Source organism: Sinohyriopsis cumingii, chromosome 15, assembly GCF_028554795.1.
Source record: "Sinohyriopsis cumingii isolate HCF-2022 chromosome 15, ASM2855479v2, whole genome shotgun sequence".
In the NCBI taxonomy this organism is placed as follows: Eukaryota; Metazoa; Mollusca; class Bivalvia; order Unionida; family Unionidae; genus Sinohyriopsis; species Sinohyriopsis cumingii.
Window position 1 is genome coordinate 97,545,297 of NC_142975.1, and position 20,000 is coordinate 97,565,296.

The 20,000-nt window shown below is 35.0% G+C and overlaps 1 protein-coding gene across 3 annotated transcripts in view; it reads right to left on the bottom strand.

The window, feature by feature from the left end:
- Positions 1 to 7,537: 7,537 nt before the first annotated feature.
- Positions 7,538 to 20,000, bottom strand: part of LOC149782369 (uncharacterized) — a 262,131-nt gene continuing 249,668 nt past the window's right edge. For all 3 annotated transcript variants that reach the window (XM_089933745.1, XM_089933746.1, XM_089933744.1), the window contains one exon: positions 7,538 to 9,279. In XM_089933745.1, the coding sequence (XP_089789871.1) occupies positions 7,913 to 9,256 (1,344 nt within the window). In that variant the 5' untranslated portion in view covers positions 9,257 to 9,279 and the 3' untranslated portion in view covers positions 7,538 to 7,912. The remainder of the gene's footprint in view (positions 9,280 to 20,000) is intronic.

The following is a 20,000-nucleotide window of genomic DNA, read 5'->3' on the forward strand; positions in this document are numbered from 1 at the left end:
TGGATTGGCTTCCATTACCCTTCTTAGATGTTTGTAATTGAATAACTTGTTACTTGGATTTCAATACAACACAACAGAAATAGCATTTGTTGTTTTAGACAGTTCAATATCCATTGTTGTCATCCCTGCTTGGCCAATATTGCATTGTCATGTGATAGGGCGAATTATAGACTAGACCAAAGGACCGTATGTACACTCTTTTAAGACAAGCCCAGCTGCAAACTGCAGAGGCCCAGATCTGTCATTGCATAATGGATCGGCAGATGCGAGTCTGTGTAATTTGGTAGGAGTAATCAGTAGTACAAATTACATAGACATTATGCTATTGCAGATCAGGAGCTATTTTTGCAGTTGGAGTCGACTTTTAGGTGAATATATACAGTATGAATCAATGGTGTTTTAATTTGAAGCTGCTAAAATAGCTTCCACAGGTCCAAAATACACAAATGTCCCACAGTGAGCTATAATTTTGTATTGGATGACAATTACTGGTTTGGGGTCTTACTCAACATCAATTCAACAGCTGAAAAGTTGGATTAAAATGGAATATACAACAGGTTTCATTTTGTGATAATGAAATCAGTGGCGTACTAAGGGTAAATGGCTCCAGGGGCAACGTTGAAGGCCGAAATGTGTTTAGCGCCCCAAGACCTATGACGCTCGGGGAAACCGCCCCGTCTGCCCCCCGTTAGTAGGGTATGGCCCTATTCCTCAAACGCTATAAGTCGCTCCTAGCTATATTTCTCCCTGCCTTATGGATAAATGAAATTCAGTTTTGTTAATGATTGTCATACGGGGTTCTAAAGTAAGACATCAACTCTCTTTCACGTAAATGTAACACTCTTTCAGACACCTCTTTCCACAATTTTCACTACTTATACCCATGGCACAAACTCCATCATTGCCGAGATAATTATTAATAATTAATTGTATCGTTTAAAGGTCCTAAATACCATAAACTGATAATGCTTGTTCCTGTAGGTAATGTGATAACTGGGTTTGTGTTTAAAATAACTGTAACTCGGTATTGAAGACATGTTGCCTCTGTATATACCCTGTGAACTCAGTATGTATTTTGCAGAGGTAATATTACACAAAATAACGTTTTCCAATGTGCAAAGACAAAACAGCAATGGCTGTATAGAAAACGGATCCAACTCTTTATTATTAAAATGTAATTTATTTTCAAAGAAAATGCTATCTTAGTCAAGAGTAGCATATACCATTCTATCTAGAATTCCTAAAATGTGACAGATATGTGAAAACTTCTACATTTACTTACACGTTTTGTCAGATTTTTTAATCAGTGTAATCCCATTCTATACATGTTTCACATACTTTCATAGAAACCAATATTGCGCACACTGTCGTAGTGAACCAATATCGCACGCACTGCTAATAAAAATGCGTTAATGTTCTAATATCGTCGCTTTACTTTAAATGTCATTAACACTCCATGTAAGCTCACTCATGCTAATACTATTAACGGCCAGCTGAATATGGACGAAATATAACGCATATATAAGTTTTATTTTCTTTGAAAACAAGATGAACATATTTATTTTATTTACATATTCAGAGATTAATTACAGTCAAGGATCCAGCAGTACAGAAAGTAAAGGAATCAACCCATAACAAAGAGATTTAAGGGTTTAATGTGATGTGTAGTTTATAAAAGTAACTTATAAATCCGGCATCAGTAGACTTATCATATTTACTCTAAACAGACAAATTGACAAATAGTAATTTTACGCAGTTTATTTCAGCGCCATGTACTAATAAGAATATTATTTTCATAAAACAATTACACCATAAATATACATGAATGGTAAAAAGCGACTGAGTGAAATATGAAGTTAGATTAGGTTGTATAATAGATGATTTTAAAAGAGCGAAGGAGCGACAGATAAAGTGAGAACAGGTTGTGTAACACATTTGAGAACCTACAAAAGCGTTTTGATAGTACAGCTTACAGTCAATTAATGCAAAAAAAGTGAATACCTAACACATAAAAATACACTGTGATTAGGAATAGTATACAGTCATCGATCCGTGTAAAAGTATCGGAAAGTTTGAAATTATTGACAGATAGATTATCCAAATATTTCATCAGGGATTGTTTCATAAAAAGGTCCTTCTTGTCAGTTGAATTAACAAATATATATGATCATTGCTACATAATAAAACAGGCATGATATAACAACGCCAATAAATGTTATAAACACAGATGTCGTGAAAATCGACCAGTCCGTCTGTTGTATGTGGTCACTTTTGTTAATAACATATTAATAACAGGATATTTTTAAATAATGATAATTCTACCTTTCCATGATTTAAATACATTGAAATCATATCCATACAGATTATATTTTTATAGTTTACTGTGTATCAAACATCAAACAATTTTAAATGCAACATGTGGGATGATTTCATAAGCGGGTATGCCGATATCTCATTTCTGTAACACAATATTTCTAAACCGGTACAATGGATATTGATAAAACATTTGTTAGCTCCATACATCATATATGAACGACTCATTTAGTTGACAGCTGCTCTATAGCTCACAAGATGGAAAAATATCCGGTTGATTGTCAAATATATATATATATATATATATATATATATATATATATATATATATATATATATATATATATATATATATATATATATATTATCTTCTACCTAAATTACACAAACAAGGATACACGGGCAGACATGTAATATCCGGTAACTGGCATCCCACAGAAAGGATATCAGAATATCAGAATAATTGGATCATTTTATGAAATCACATGTCCACATATTACCATCATATCTTCAGGTCGCGACAGATTACCTCATAAAAAAGATAGCAAGCGAACCATTACTGCCAGATACATTGCTCGTTTCCTTAGACGTCACATCTTTGTATACTAACATACCGCACAATGAAGGGATACAGGTTTAATTCCTGTAGAAACAACTATGTAAAGTTTCGCAAACATAACCATTTTTCTGTTTTATTTGTTTGTCTTGTCTATGCTTTGTATTTACCCTTGAAAAAGACTTATTAAAGAGTCGAAAGCGCTCACGCTAATTAGATACTAGTTTCGCACTGTTCGTCGTCAGTTTATTGCATTCTTCTTAATCAATATCTGACACACGTGATCCCTTGCTGGACCCAGTGCACTTGAAAGAATGGTTATTCGCCATATGATTTGCATTCTGTGTGTGTGTGTGTGTGTGTATATATATATATATATATATATATATATATATATATATATATATATATATATAACACATACAGGGGTGGATTGATGGAGCTACTGCATTTCGACAATATTTAAGTAATTGGAAATTCCTGGAATAACTTGGTAGCAATCAGTTTGCGGTGTTTGCACGCACTGAACTGTCAATAGTATCGTGTCATGCAACCACATCCGCTAACTTCTCGTAATCGATTGGGTTATACGTTCAGTCATAGTATCGTAATATCAGTAAACAAGCATACATCTTCTGAAAATTATCTTGCAAAGAGACTGTCAGATTCTTAATAATCTGCCAGTCAACTGGATTCTCGTAATCTATACTCATGGACCACAATCGATCACTACTAGAAAAGTAATCTACTAAATAGTCACGCCGAAATTATCACTCCTTTAGAAATGTTTGTTGGTAATGTCATGGCTTAATGTTTACAAATCTTAACAGTTGGCACTAAATTATGTTAAAGCTGCATTCCCTGCTTATTTTAAATGACTGATCTTTTTTATTTTACTTCTTAAAGTAATTTTATGTTAGTAGCATTTACACGCTATTGACACAAAAATACAATATCTTAATCGTTGAAGTACAATGGAGTTCACAGACATGCAATGTTGATGACCTACAAGTCAAATATGTATGACGTACAAGTCAAATGTGTATGACGTACTATCAAATGTGTATGACGTACTATCAAATATGTATGACGTACTATTCAAATGTGTATGACGTACAAGTCAAATATGTAAGACGTACAGGTCATATGTGTATTATAGTATGTTAAGACTCTAGTTATTTCTCACTAGCAGTTAATATGAGACGAAAACGTCTGTATCAAGTAGAGATCTATATTTCACCCACAAGAGCTCATATTCTGACGAACTCGTTCTTATCCAACGTGTTTAAAATTATCATCAAATCAGTTAACCCCTTTCCAACAGTTTTAGTTTGTTGACAAATCTATTAGAATACCCAAACAGAAGAAACGCCGTATTAAATCAGTGCCAAAGAAAAATATATTTACAAAATAACAATAATTCTTGTAATTTTGACTGTTTTGGTAGTTCTTCGTTTGCCTTGTAAGAAACATAATCCACAGTTAATAAATCTAATGTAGTTGTACACTACATCGAAATGGAGTCTTCTTCCTCGGGCGGAGCCATTTTTGACCTCTTATAATGGGTTTGCTCCGGCATAATGTTCAGTAGACCCAAATATAAGTATCATTTTGGGGAACAGGACATGAACCTCAGTGTGTGACTGCCAATTATCTATGCAACGTAATTTCCGGAACACCAGATGATATTCGTATTATTGTGCGTCTCACTTTCATTGCTATCCAGTTACGGTGTTATAGTTACAAGAGCTTTCTGCCTCAGTATTTACACGTTCGTATCCACACGTAAATAGGTTTAAGAACTATAATCAAATCTATAGATGCGTCTAGATTTTTTTACTTATTTATATCTTCTATTAACCTAGTTTATCCAATCAGCGATAACTTCATGAAAATGGTTCCGCTAAAAGCCCTTCTATTCCAAAATAACTTAATCCACATGGTAGAGTCTTTCCGCCATGAATGATAAAAAATAGTTCTCTGCTAACGAAACTTTCCGATGTTGTCGACTTAGCTGGAAGAAAAATGAGAACATCATGTGGAAAAATAAAAACTCTAAGGGGGCTCTAGAGGGATCTATTTTATGTTCATTTCTCAATTATGTTCAAGACTTTAAAATAATTACAGGCTAATATTAGACAGTGTACTTGACAATCATCTTAAAACTCGCAAGTGAGTCATTAAGTACCCTTCATCGTCTAGTGATTACGCGTTCAGTAAATAAGTTTTCTCAGCATTAACACTTGTGTGAATTTCTTGAACACTAACGCAAATGAAACTATCTTCAACCAAGTCAATTAGTAATCGATTTGGGGCTTTAATCCCACAATGACATTTTAATCCCGTGTTATCCACGGATTAAGAACGAATCATGTAAAGTCATACGAGTTTAACAAACATTTTAATTTATAAGCAATAACCTTTCTATGACCTAGAAATAATTTTCTCTTCGGGTGTATGTTTTATCTTTCTGCTTCAGGTGTTCGAGCTTCTATCATTGGGTATCATTTGTATTTTAATTCAAGCTTTTCAAGATGTATTGGTTATATTTTGACGCAGAGTTTCTAAGCACTTGCTTTTTCCTTACCTTCAATTGCGATACATATTAGTGTGTAAGGTGTCCGTCATATGACAGTTTAAGAATATATTGATGGTAGGTCCATAAGACTGCATGCATATACATGTCTCTAGATAGACGAACACCAAGGTACATGCATTCAAACATACATACATGCATACATGCATGCATACATACATACATACATACATACGTCAAAAACATGCCTGTTCTCATCTTGCTTGTTTTACACCTAAGACGTGAACAATGTTATATGAAATTAATGTATTGTTCATTTTGTCAGACAAATTTCAAGAGGAAAGAAAATATTCGAGTGAATGAAACATATATGCGTTCAAAAGGGCAATTCAGTAATACGATTTGTTTTTAAACAATCACAGGCATGTACAACATAAAATTAGGTATCATGTCTTTAATTCAACTGACAAGGTACACGTTTACTAATGTATTGTTTGCAAATAATTTATCAGTACTATTGCTGTACAAATGACCTGTTTTACGTTTATTTTCCCTCTGAAACCATTTTATATTTAACATCTTGAGGTTGAAACAATTAAATGTTTATTCCTTCAAAGCCTAGTCAATACGAGCTCATGTGTCTATTCTGGTCACCTGAAGGTCAATAATAACCATTTACGTTTACGAATCATGTGCAAGTTCAATACAAAACAATGTGCAGTTTCTGATCAGCGTCAAAGACAAAGTCAATCCAAATTTGGATGCCTGTTTGTATAATGTGCAAGATCGAGTCAACATGAAACCATGTGTATTTTCGGATCACGTGTTAGGCCTAGTGACTATAAAATTAGGTGCCTTTTTGGATTATGTGCGACGCCTAAGCAACATGACACCAGGTGCCTTTCTAGAGTATTACAAGGGCTAGTCAACACAGCACCATCATCCTTTTTCAGATCATGTGTGCAGCCTTGTCATTACAACACCAAGTGCCTTTTAAGATCACGTGAAAGGCCGAATCATTACAACACAAGGTATCTTTTGAGATCGTATATAAAGCTCAGTCAACAGAAAAACCAGGTGCCTTTTCAGATCATGTGCAAAGCCTAGTCAGTAGAATGCCATGTTGATTTTCACACACACATTGAAGCAAAATTACGAATTAGTGTATAACATATATTCTTAACGTTGGTATAGTTTTGCTTATATGCTCAAATTTACATTATAACATCCATTCGAAAAAGCAAATATTATTTTATGACTTTACTAATTGTATAATTTACATCAATTCACAGAGGCAACAAAGTGAAGAAACTCGATATTAGCAATGAACGTAGCTTTTGATACATGTACATTCTTATAAAACTGAATCATTTGTCAGGCAAACATATGCTAGTGTTGCTACAGCAATACTTATATTGTAAATCGACTAATGTCGAATTACAAATCTAAAACCACTTACGAAAGTATGATAATAATGATAGCATTTTCAAAAAAAAATGCTTTCACACTACTAGTGAATATCTATTTAAACATGTTTTAGGAGCAGAAAAGTAAAACCAGTTAAAGTATTAGATAGATTTCTTTAAGGTTTTAAGTTTCCGATTGACAGCCGTCGGAGATCAACACTGAATAGACACGATAAAATGATTATATAGGAAGATGGACTGTCATTTAATGTGTCATTTTTTGAACGCGGATGAGAATGAGATTTGATCAAATATTCAAGGCAAAATTATTACATTGCTAAGATGGACGGTTATTTCAGGTATCGTCTTGAGTACACGGGTGTGAATGGGATTTGGTCAAGATCAACGCTGACATGGATTTTGTTCACACCTATGAGAGTAGGTGATTAGCTTTTATCACCGGTTAAGTACTCCTTAATTGTAGGCTTGGATTACGTACTGCCTTTACGCAGCCATTGCATTTCAATATAGATGCACTAAATGACAAATGGGTATATTCAAAAATGTAAAATATTCTGGGGATTGCTAGTGCCTGTATGAGCGAAACGTCAGGTAAGACTGCGTTCGGATAATCGTCCTCTCTCTCTCTCTCTCTCTCTCTCTCTCTCTCTCTCTATATATATATATATATATATATATATATATATATATATATATATATATATATATATATATATAATTGTATCGATAACATGAATGTTGCAAGCCACAAACCCAGTGTCATATTAATTTCAGGTAATACAATATTTATTCATGTTTTGCGTGCATAAATGTTTGAATTACTTTCCAATCGCGTTACGTTTATATCACATTTTTAACTATTTGTATACTTTGCTAGAACGATCAATGTTATTTCGTCTCGATTCTCTCCATGTATCATTTTGTAGGAACGATACGATACCAGAAGTGTACAAGCACGATTGCTACGTTTTGTTAGTGATGTTAAACCAATTGCTGCAAAACCCAATACTATAAAATGATGTATATTTGCTTATGATGTATATTTTTCTGAATGAATATTAATTGTATCGTGAGTTATGCTTATAAGTGAAAACATCCTTGAAAACTGCTAAGCATCCGTACTAGATCTTCTCTAAACATCTGGTTCATAAATGCATAAATGACCGGATTGGCTACATTATATACAAAGTACATATAGAATACGACAATCTTAAAGTCAAGCCATCTATAGGCCATCAGCCATGCTGGTAGAAACGCAATAATAAAAACAACTGTGACCATGAAAAGCATCATGGCTGTCTTAATATTAGCAAGACGATCGCTCTCCTTTTTCTCTTTCGAAGATGATTTCGTCGACGTGCGATGCCTTTTAGCCAACGAGGTTCTTCCGTTTGAATCCCCATTCTGCTTTGACGTCAGTGATGTCGTTACTGTCTCGCCGTCAGTTTCAACCTTAACGGAAAGGTTGGTTGGTGATAGAGTGTTGAGATTCGCATTATTCAAAGGGACAGATGATTCCTCTGTTTGACTTTGAGTGTTAATTTTTATTTTACCTGCTAACTTTTGGCGCCTACGTTTAGCTCGTTGTTTTGAAACCGAGCGGTATATCATTCCGTACAATATCAATACAATCAAAAGCGATATAAAATAGAATGACGAATATACCTTTTGATATATATTCATAAAGTCAGCGCTCAGTATAGTTGTAGAGGAGTCACACTTTCCAGTGTACTCAATAATTTTCTCTAATTGTGTAATGTTAGCTGAAATGTCGGAGTTAGAAGATAACCCAACATTAGTAATGTTATGAAGCATCTTGTAACTAGTATTGGTTTTCGACAAGTTTGAAATCAAGTAGTTGAGTTTATCTCTGGAGATTACTTGGTAGACACTAAAACCTAGAGATGTTATGAGTCCCAACACTATGGCAAATGCAGCCAAAATGCTGACGATGATTTTCGCCCTCTTGACCGTCATAATGTGTACGAATGGATGGCAAATGCATATATATCGGTCAACGGCTATTGCCACCATAATGAATGCAGATAATGGAACGATACAAGTAATAAGGAATTGGTAGACTTTACAGAAGAAATCGAAGCGAAGCTCAAATGCCACAATTATTCCAGTAATAGTGAAAGGAATGACCACTAAGCAAGCAATGATATCGGTTCCTGCAAGGGCAAGAATGAAAATCGTCGAGGTCAACTTTCCCGCCTTCTTTGTGAAAACGTACAGAACCAGCCCATTTCCTAGCGTACCAAATACACTGAATACACTCAGAATACAAATCACTGATGTTTCCTCCTCCATCGTTCCCATGCGAGTCGACCCGTCAGGTGAATAATGAGTTCGGCTTGTCCCACTATCAGCGTCATCAATATCAAACGAGCTGTTCTTCCATACTTCGCCGACCTTCTCCATCGATGAAGCCTTTCAGTAGTATGCTGTAAGAGAGGAAATATATACAATACGAATATTTGTTTGCTCTACAATGTTAACACGTCAGAAGAGAACATGTATCATAAGCATCGATGATATCAATGCACATATTTATCTTCGCATCTCCAATGTATTACAACGCGGTGAACTATTTCTTCGGACAAACTGGCCTTATTATAGAACATCTAACGTCACACAAATAATTGCACGATATTACGTTATAGCTTTTATCAGGTTTATATGTTGTAACTTCATTAAAATTTATTTCATTTGCGTCAGATAATTTCATTTTCGTCCAAGAAAGTTTCTTTCTAACTCATTAAATAGTACACCAAATATTTATGTTTCTGAAAATATAAATCCTATGTGAGGAAAATTAACTCGGTTCGCAACCTTTGTTGCATATTTCGCTAATAAGAGAACGTACCTTCTTTCATATGCCTCCAATATATATATATATATATATATATATATATATATATATATATATATATATATATATATATATATATATATATATATACTAATAATGATAACTATAACATGCTAATTATATAAACTTAACTTTAGCATGCAGGGAGTACAACATAAACACCAACAGAGTAAGAAACGTTGATATAATGAATGCTTCCCAGTGATGGTACTATGTACGTTAATAATGCATCGACATGCACCTTTACCAGATATGGAATCTAACTTATGCACCAATAAATATTTATATCACTATATATAATAGTTATGTTGCCACCATGATAGAAACAGGCAATATAAAGTAGAGGTAGTAGAAAGAATGATTAGAAAACTAAAAGACATAGATTGCATCGTTCTTGGATATTTCGCATTAAAACACTCGTCACATCTGGCGGTGCAGTTTCCTTCTTTCTAACTTTCTCTGCAGGAGCATAATGAAATCTATGGTCACTGTCTGCGACACATTAATAATGAATCGATATAAATACAGTTAAACAGACAAACGTGATGCACAATAAATTAAAACATTCATTAAAGCTACAACACCATCAGCAATACACGTAATGAAGACAGACTTTAAAGTACATGTCCATATTTGCTCTTCCCAGTTATGATACATGCTTGTAGATGATCGAAAAACTCCATCTCTCGTACACTGAGAATATGATACCCGCTTCCTGATTTATCAATGCTGGCAAACTATTTATCGCGAGTTAACAGTTTATAGGACATGTCCTGTTTTGGTCGATGTTATAAAATTTTGTATGATGTACGCTTTACTTTCCAGATATAAACAAAATAATAAAGTCAATACTGTATAAAAATAGTAGAAAGAATTTAACAACATTTGTTTTCCATGAATATTCTGTTTGTTTGAGAGATTCAAATATAGCTGTTGGGAGTTGTTTATGACACAATCAACCGTTTTAAGATCGCACAATGATAAAATTACTGTCTGCTTTAGACTGGTTTATGGTTGCGATAGTGTATTTCCCCAACAAAAGTTTAAGAGAAACACTAAAATGTATACCAAGTTTAAGCGTTTGGTTAAAGGTTGAAAATCAAGCATGAAAATAATTTAACTATTCTGCGTCCATGAAAGTACATATGGCTTTCGTTACGGAGCCTAACCACGCCCAGAAGAGATTTAGGAATGCATGGTTCATTATGCTTATGAATGCAATGTATATACTTTCTAAGAATTTTGACTTTATACAATAAAACTTTTTAGTTAAACCATTATCTAGGCATAGATTTCACCCTAAGATTTCTAAAGCGATATTTGCAAATATATTCAATTGGATTTCCAGATAGCATTCGCTAAGCCCTCATAACTGATAACATTCTCAGCCGTCAAATAGAACCTGCTTACATCTGTTGTTCCTTTACAACATGTCAATTTAGGCAATTTGATTCGTAACTTTAGAGGCCAAAGAGACAGAAATTATAAAAAAAGATCGATTCGTATAAATTATGCGTAAAATATGGCTTAATCGATTCTAAAAATAAATGTTCTACATGATGTACATCTTGGTTCTCTTTTACGGATTGTTTTTACTCCTAAAAGGAAATAACATAAGCCGACCTTTATCAGCTCATAAAATAACAACTACTGAGATTTTAAAATATAAACTTCTTTAAAGAAATAATTGGGGATCGTCATATCGCACAGTTGTTGTGAGTCTCTTCACTTGCCTGAGAAATACCATGTCATGTGAATATCACGTCCATATTTTCATCCATCGGGGAGCATGCATTTTTGTGGACAGAATGGTTCAGGATTTACAGACTGTCTAGACTACATTAAATTGAGAAACCCTATGCTGCAAGAATGAACTATGGATCAAATATAATTACCTAGTCAATCGAAAAGCAACCATATTATTGACAATTATTCTATTTGTGAAACGCATGTTAGATGAATAGACATATTTCATTAAAAATTTAAATATATTTAAAGGAACCAATTGCGACGTAAAATGTGAAATCAGTTTAGGTAAGCGATGATAAAAGAAAAAGGGTATCTTGATTTAGAGATTATTACATCCACATAATAATGAACACTCAATGAATAAATCCACCACCCACCCACCCCCGAAAAGATTAATAATACATCAAAAGCAAAATCACCGCTAAAAGAAACAACACAATCGGAAACTATTCTTACTGTTAACAGTCTATTAATTAGTATCTAGGAACCTTGATAAGTTTATTGCTTCATACTTATCAGGCATCACGCCGCATTAAATATACTTATGCTTATTACAATTTTCATACTTGTAAAGATAGGGTCGTGCATAGGTTACTCACTTTACAGTACTTTGGAAGGTAGTGCTTTTAGTGTGCAAAACATCTGACTGAACCATAACCGAAATCGGGATCTGCATCTGTGTAATATCTTGAAAGTCTTCAAAAAGCAATGAACTCCTCTTTCTATTCTACTTTCCACAAGAGATGGGAAGACATATCTGATACAGACCGTTTGCTGTTATACAGATACCACGATAGTCAAAGGTGTGTCTGGTCAGAGAATGGGAACATATCAATCTACTTCATACTGTTAATAAAGCCAGAATGTGAGGAGTCATCGGTGGCCTTATGAAAGATAAATCTGCCCGTGTAATTCGACATCTGAGAATATAAAAATATTATATGACAATGCTAGTTGGCTTAATTTGGGAAGAAGATCAGAGGTCATTTAAAAAATAATCTCCCGCATCCAAGAGACACAGTCATGATAATTGGATGCTTTTTAGTTTGATTATAATGAGGAGGATGATATATAGTTTAGATGTTGACGTGCACCCGTAACTATTAATTAAAACACGTATTATTGCGGGGCCCCGAGTGGCCGAGTTGTCTAAAGCGCTCACCGTTACGGATCATTGCAATCAGGTTTTGCATGGGTGCATGTGTTTGAGTCTTGGGCTCGGCCAATGTGGGTATGTGAAGCATGCTAGTAGCTTCTCGTGGGTCAATGGTTCTTTCCGGGCTTTCCCGGGGTCTTCCTCCACCATTTATACTGGCCGCATTGTGTAGCCTATCTTGTGCTGAAAAATGGCGTTAAAGCCAAGAAAAACATTGTATTATTGCCACTCAGGAAGTACCGGTTTGATGATGATTTATTAGTTCGTGGACAGTGTCATGGCTGTTAAAAGAAAATCCAGTTTATATTCTTAGTTCCCTAATTCAGATCCTAAGTTATTCACAACAAGGAGAAAACATTTTGAATAATGTTTTTTGTTGGGTGGAAATAAAATCTCGAACGTTGCAGCCGGCAGAAATTCGTGATAGCAAGATATGAACCAAATGGTAAGATCAGGAGGCGGTCCTACAGCTTGATACAAAGGGTAGGATCAGAGGACGGTCCTACAGCTTGATACAAAGGGTAGGATCAGGGGACGGTTCTAAAGCTTGATACAAAGGGTAGGATCAGGGGACGGACCTACAGCTTGATACAAAGGGTAGGATCAGGGGACGGTCCTACAGCTTGATACAAAGGGTAGGATCAGGGGACGGTTCTAAAGCTTGATACAAAGGGTAGGATCAGGGGACGGTCCTACAGCTTGATACAAAGGGTAGGATCAGAGGACGGTTCTAAAGCTTGACCCAAAGGCAAAATTAAAGGAACTTATGTAGCTTGAAACACAGTGTTGTACAGCGTCGTACAGTATTAATACAATACTGTGCAGTATCCTACAGCCTTCATACTGTCCTGCACAAAATCGTGCATTATTCATAATACACTGTACAGTGTCGTACATTCTTCATACATTATTCATACTGCATTGTATAGCGTCACACAGTATGCATAATGTACTGTTTATTGTTTCAACATTAGGTTATATTTGAACAGTTGTTTATCACTTCTATATTATCTAAATCGATGAAGATTTACAACTAATTATTAATTAGCAATGTAATAAAATAGCGACAAAATATGAATAATCTCAGTTTACAAAATGAATTAACCATGATAAACAATTGATTCTCCCCCATCATATGCATAAGGAAGATAATACTATGAAGTTTGTGGGGTGAGAGAGAAAAGGAAAACCAAACTTGCATCAATAAACCTGCAAGAACCCGCGTCTTCCATATTATTCTGAGTGCACAATACCAGTGATACAAAAGTTGCAATAGACTGTCACGATTTATTATTGGCAAGGATGAACACTTTTGCTTTAATCCATTTATGGCAAGTTTTCCCAACCATACCACCAGATCTCTCTCACTCTGTCTCTCTGTATATTTGTCTCGCAACTCAGCGAAACTACGACCGAGGCAGGTTCTTGCCCGTGTCATGTGACAAGCTTCTGGTTCTATGAATGTTGGCAAAACGTAGTCGCACGAATCAACGGAAAGGGAAAAGTTAGGAATGGAGGGTGGAAACAACTGTATGGTGGATATCAATGTTAATTAAATCATAATTATCAACTGAATTTTAAAAATAAATATTTGAATTACCTCTTGCTGGTTTCTCGTTTTGTTTAGTTTATAAGTCCAACTCGTTTAATTTGCTATCTGGTATTTGAAAGGCCAGAGCTTTCAGTGTTCACGTAGTTAACCATGCTATATTTTTAGTACTCTACTTTCTTCATTTATACCATCTTTCCTGCTTGAATCATACGTGTGTCTTAAATTTATTTAATGAACGTAAATGAAAATAAAATTTCAAAATATAAAAGAAGCAACTTATTAATTTTAACGGAGATTGCAATTACTTGCATAAGGTCAATAACTACATTATGTTGCGGACACACTGGACAGAGGTGTGCAGAGTTCATTAATTTCGTCAATACACAGTTGCTCATAGTCAGTCTTAACTGAGCAGGAAATAAAAGCATGTGTACTTGTATGTGATATATATATATATATATATATATATATATATATATATATATATATATATATATATATATATATATATATATATGCATGTATGTATGTGGGTGGGTGGGTGGGTCTGTGTGTGGGTGTGAGTGTGTGGGTGGTTTTAGTGACATTTTTGTTTACGTCTCCCATTTTGTATAATGAGGTAAAGTTTTAACAAATCCGTAAAACAACACGGTTTAAAAATCTAAATATGGTTGTTCTCTAAGTCGAGAAAAGAAAGAATATTTATTTAGTAGCTTAGAGTCAACAATCCTTATTTATCCATATAAATTATCCGCAAAGTACAACCTCTCTCTAGCAAGTGCAATTACCCACCGTCCCCCCCCCAACGATAAACAAAAATTAACACCCCCTCCACAAAAAGCAAACACCTATGTCTGCGGGGGGGGGGGGAGTGTCAGTTCCCCTCATTGTTTAAAACAAAACATAACAAAACAAAATATTGTGAAATGTATACACTTGCGGCCTTAACAAACGCTGTTCCCGAACTGGATCATTTTGACATGACACCCTGGATTTACGCGTGCCCCCCCCCCCCCCCCCATGAGCACGGAATTTAGAAATAAACTCTTAAACAAGTTTTATATGATATTGAACTTAAAAGTTTCTTCCATCGCTTTAAAACTACTTTCTCTCAATAGATATATATTGTTTTTAAATATCGGTCCAATCGGCCTAAGTTCGGCCCTGAGTGTATGTATGTATGTATGTATGTATGTATGTATGTATGTATGCATGTATGTATGTATGCATGTATGTATGCTGGCTATATTGTACCAGGACCGCTTTGGTGGCCTAGTGGTTAGAGCGTCCATCTCGGATGCGGGAGGTCGTGGGTTCGATTTACGACCGAGTCATATCAAAGACTTACAAAAATGGTACTAACAGCTGCCTCACTTGGTGCTCGGGGCCCCGAGTGGCCGAGTGGTCTAAAGCGCTGTCCGTTATGGATCACTGCCATCTCACCTCTGTCTGCGTGGGTTCGAGTCTAGGATTCGGGCAATGTGGGTATGTGAGAAAGCTTGCCAGTAGCTTCTCGAGGGTCGGTGGTTCTTTCCGGGGATTTTCCGGATTCTTCCTCCACCATTAATACTGGCCGCCATGTATAGCCTATCGTGTGCTGGAAAATGGCGTTAAACTCTACAACAACTACAACAACACTTGGTGCTCAGCATTGAGAGGTTAGTGTTAGGACTGGTCGGCCTGGTGTCAGGATAATGTGACTGGGTGGGACATCATGCTACATGTCTGCGGCATGATGCGCCAGTGCTAGACATCACTATAAACTGCCACACCGCAGACATCGATATGACTGTAAAATTGCTAAAGCTACGTTAAAAATCCAAATCACATCACATCACATCACATATATGGTACCATTTCGTTATAAGTATGTTAAGACACAAAATGCCTAGTTAGGAACTTAGCATTAAGAGGATATTGTTAGGACTGGTCGGTCTGCTGTCCGGATAACGTGACTGTGTCCTTTATGTCTGCGGCATGATGCCCCGATGCTAGCTATCACAATAAATTGTCCCACAGCAGACATCGCAGCGAGATGACTGAAAAATGGTTAAAGCTTCATTAAAAATATCCAAAAATCCCAAAGCTAACGATTTGCGAAGTTAAAGCCTTTTAAATGAATGTAAATAATTAGACCAACAAGCGAGAGTGATAAAGTTAAAAATTCTAATAGTTTGTAAGAGGTATATTAAATTAAAGATAGCTGACAGTCTCAGCAAGTTTATTTTAATTCTCAGTCACTTTTTCAATCATCAAGATTGTTTTTCTTACTTCATTCAGATTAATGCAAAGTTCTTGCCAGCAGAGCATGTTAAAAATGTTCACTATGAGTACGACCACTCCGGTCATCTAATGGTCCGCCTAGGATGCGAGAGATCGTGGGTTCGTTCGCTGGCCTAGTCATACCAAAGACTTACGAAAATGGTACTAACAACTGCCTCGCTGGGCGTTCAGCATTAAGAGGTTAGTGTTAGGACTGGTCGGCCTGGTGTCAGGATAATGTGACTGGGTGGGACATTAAGTTACATGTCTGCGGCATGATGCCCTTTGCTAGACATCACTATAAACTGCCACATTGCACACATCGTAGCGATATGACTGAAACAATGTTAAAGCTACGTTAAAATTCAAAATCACACCACAACACATCCACTATGAATACAAAACGAGTTTTCGCTCCCTCGATATTTATTTGAATGTTGCGATCAATGTCTGCGTGGAGAGCCGAAACTGAAACACTACCGATGCTCTGTTGGCACATTGCTAAATGGAAGAGTAATTGACATACCAACAAAAGCACGCACTACTGTAGGCCATTCGGTAGAGATGTAACCAAACTGACATATCATCAAAGCACACACTAGCACATTCATGTAGATATGTAACCAACGTCAGACTTTCATTAATAACATTTTACCTCGTAGTTCTAAACATGTAACTTAATATATTCCGAGATGTGTAACTTAACCATTAATAAAATACATGGAACTCGAAGTAATGCAAAAATATCACGGTGAAAATAGTTTCGCATTTGCGATGCCGGCTAAATGGGTTATGCAGGCGTACATTAGCTTTCTCATCAACATGTCTATAGTATAGTTTGATCCATTCGAATTCTTCAAAGACAACTAAAACAGATTCTAAATTTTATCTTTGAAAAGATAGATTAAATTGCACGTGTATCTTTTTGTTTCTTAATACAGAATACCATAATAAAATATGGTAAGAAATTATATTCCTATGGAGTCTGGGTCTTGTTTTTCTCAGAGTATTCATAAACAAGAATATTTGAATATTTTGACGTTTGATGATAAAACATGATAATAAATCTTGTTTCATCCCTCCAAAACTATTATTTTGTCCGAGACCTAAGTAATGTGTATATTTTCTGATTAATTCAATTATTATTTTTTAAAATCTTTTTGTATCATCTTTTAATAGCTTCCGTCACCGTATCTGTCCTGAATCCCGAAAACTGATGGAGCATAACTAAGCTGGGGTATCATCATGCTCCTGTATCAGCGATCCAGCTTAAAGAGAAACTAGACGAACACCATGGATTTTAAAATTATGATGTAATGGAGATCATTAACTACTCTCTCGTAAAAACTGTGGATACTCTGCACGTGTGTTAGGAATGTAATTCAGAGTATTTGTTTGCATAATGATTCGTATATTTAATTTTCTTTTCTTTACTGTAGGTATTTTGGTTACTGTTTGCGAAACGGTCCAGTATAATGTATTTTGCAGTCTTTGATTTCCTTTAAAACATAAGTAAGTAATTAGTCACTCACCACCCCCACTTCACCCGCTAGTTATACCGCTAATCCTCCTTTTCACCACCCAATGGGATTGGTTATGCCGTATGCCGCAGTCATGATATGTCTTCTTTCCATATTATTCACGATTCCACAAATTATTCCAGACTAAGAGTTTTCTGCTACTAAATATATGTCAGACTGTTCCTCTTTGTGTTTGAGTGTTTCCCATTCTCCTCATATTACATGCCTTTTATATTTATTGCAGCAATAATTTAAGGTAGCACTACACAGTGAAGACAAAACGTTTTCTCTTGAAACCATACCTGTTAAAGCGACACGAATTTGCTTGCACTCTTAAATGCATGTCAGTATGTACTAATATTGTTATTTCTATTCATAGATATTTTCAATACACGTATACATATAATAAGGCACATAAGGCATCAGACAACATCATTCTTTCTGTTAAGACAATTTTGATTCGTACCGTCATTCAATATCCAGTTCTTTGTATTTATCAAAATACATAGTTACAACATTTTAAACACAGCAGCACCTGTTGTTACTTTTCACATCCTGGAAAAAAACTGCATATAAAAGCAGCCGATGAAAAGCAGTTTACCAAGAAGCCGCGTTGTTTTTTCTTTCATAAGGAAAAATGTATATTTTCCTCATACTTTAATATAACTTTCGGTATGTTAAAACTACTGGCTAGGAACGTAGTTTACAGTGACAAGTACCTGTCAGGAACATTTTACACAAACTAATGCGCAGATACCATTGAAACCACTGCAGTATGTGCATTGTGTTGCAGACACCAACTTTGGAATCTAAAACCCACATAAGTACAAGTGTGTAATATCGTGGAAAGGAAGGATGTAATAAAAAGCATGTACCGTCCTTTCATCCTATATTGATATCATGTAACTGTGATACATTCATAAATAAAATCAGGTAATAGAATATATTTACCAAGACAAGCTTTTTCTTTCTTGTACAATTTAGTTTAGTTAGTATGGATGTTTTTAAATAGACCCACGCAATCCAATATAGCTCCAAAAGATATATATATATATATTATTGGTGTGCACTTATTCAAATATATATATATATATATATATATATATATATATATATATATATATATATATATATATATATATATATATATATATATATATATATATATAATGGGAGGAAGTGACGGTCATTGCGTATAAAATGATACCTGTATGGGTGTTTAGAAATTCGTAAACGTTGACTTCAATATTGTGAACTTTTCCTATCAAATAAACAAAGATAAAGACATGCAGGTGATTTTGATTATTGCTCAATCATTGAGATTCCATCAATTTTCTGCTACACAATAAACGGTACACCCGGATAAAGCGTAAATTAGTATTCGTGACCTCATAATGTAATGATCACGTCATTTCGAGTTACTTAGTAAGAGTTGAAATTACTACATTTAATATTGTAATAATTCTCGGATTTTATCACGCACTGGAAAACAAGGCATTTATCTTTGCAGGTTTAATTTCTTCCATCTTTCCTGATGATGCTTGATAGATAATATATAGGAGAATTAATATATAATGTATTCCGTACAAGAGATCATATTAACTACACCATGGGCATAATGCAGATTCTGTTAGACCCATTTTAACGTGTTTTGAACACCTCGTCCTCAGTACAGAACATTTTAATTAAAAGATTTACCACACAGTGAATGCAAAAACATACTGGATTGAAATCGTTTCTTGTTTCTCACACGGCAGCAGAATATGGCAACGTCATGTGTACTACATGAAACGCAAATTTTTATAACTGAAAACTTTGTAATGCGTAATTGTTGAGTTGTTCTGAATAAAATTACTAACAAATGTTAACTAACACATGCTAGGTAATGCATGCTATATGTTCATGTGGGTGGACGAACCCGTGTCATTTCAGTAAAATAAGTGATGGCAATACACGCTTTGATATTTGCGATATATTGAAGTTTTTGTTGTTTGTTGTGTTTAGGTTGACTCATATAAATCATATATGGTAAGATAAAAAAAGATGACAATGAT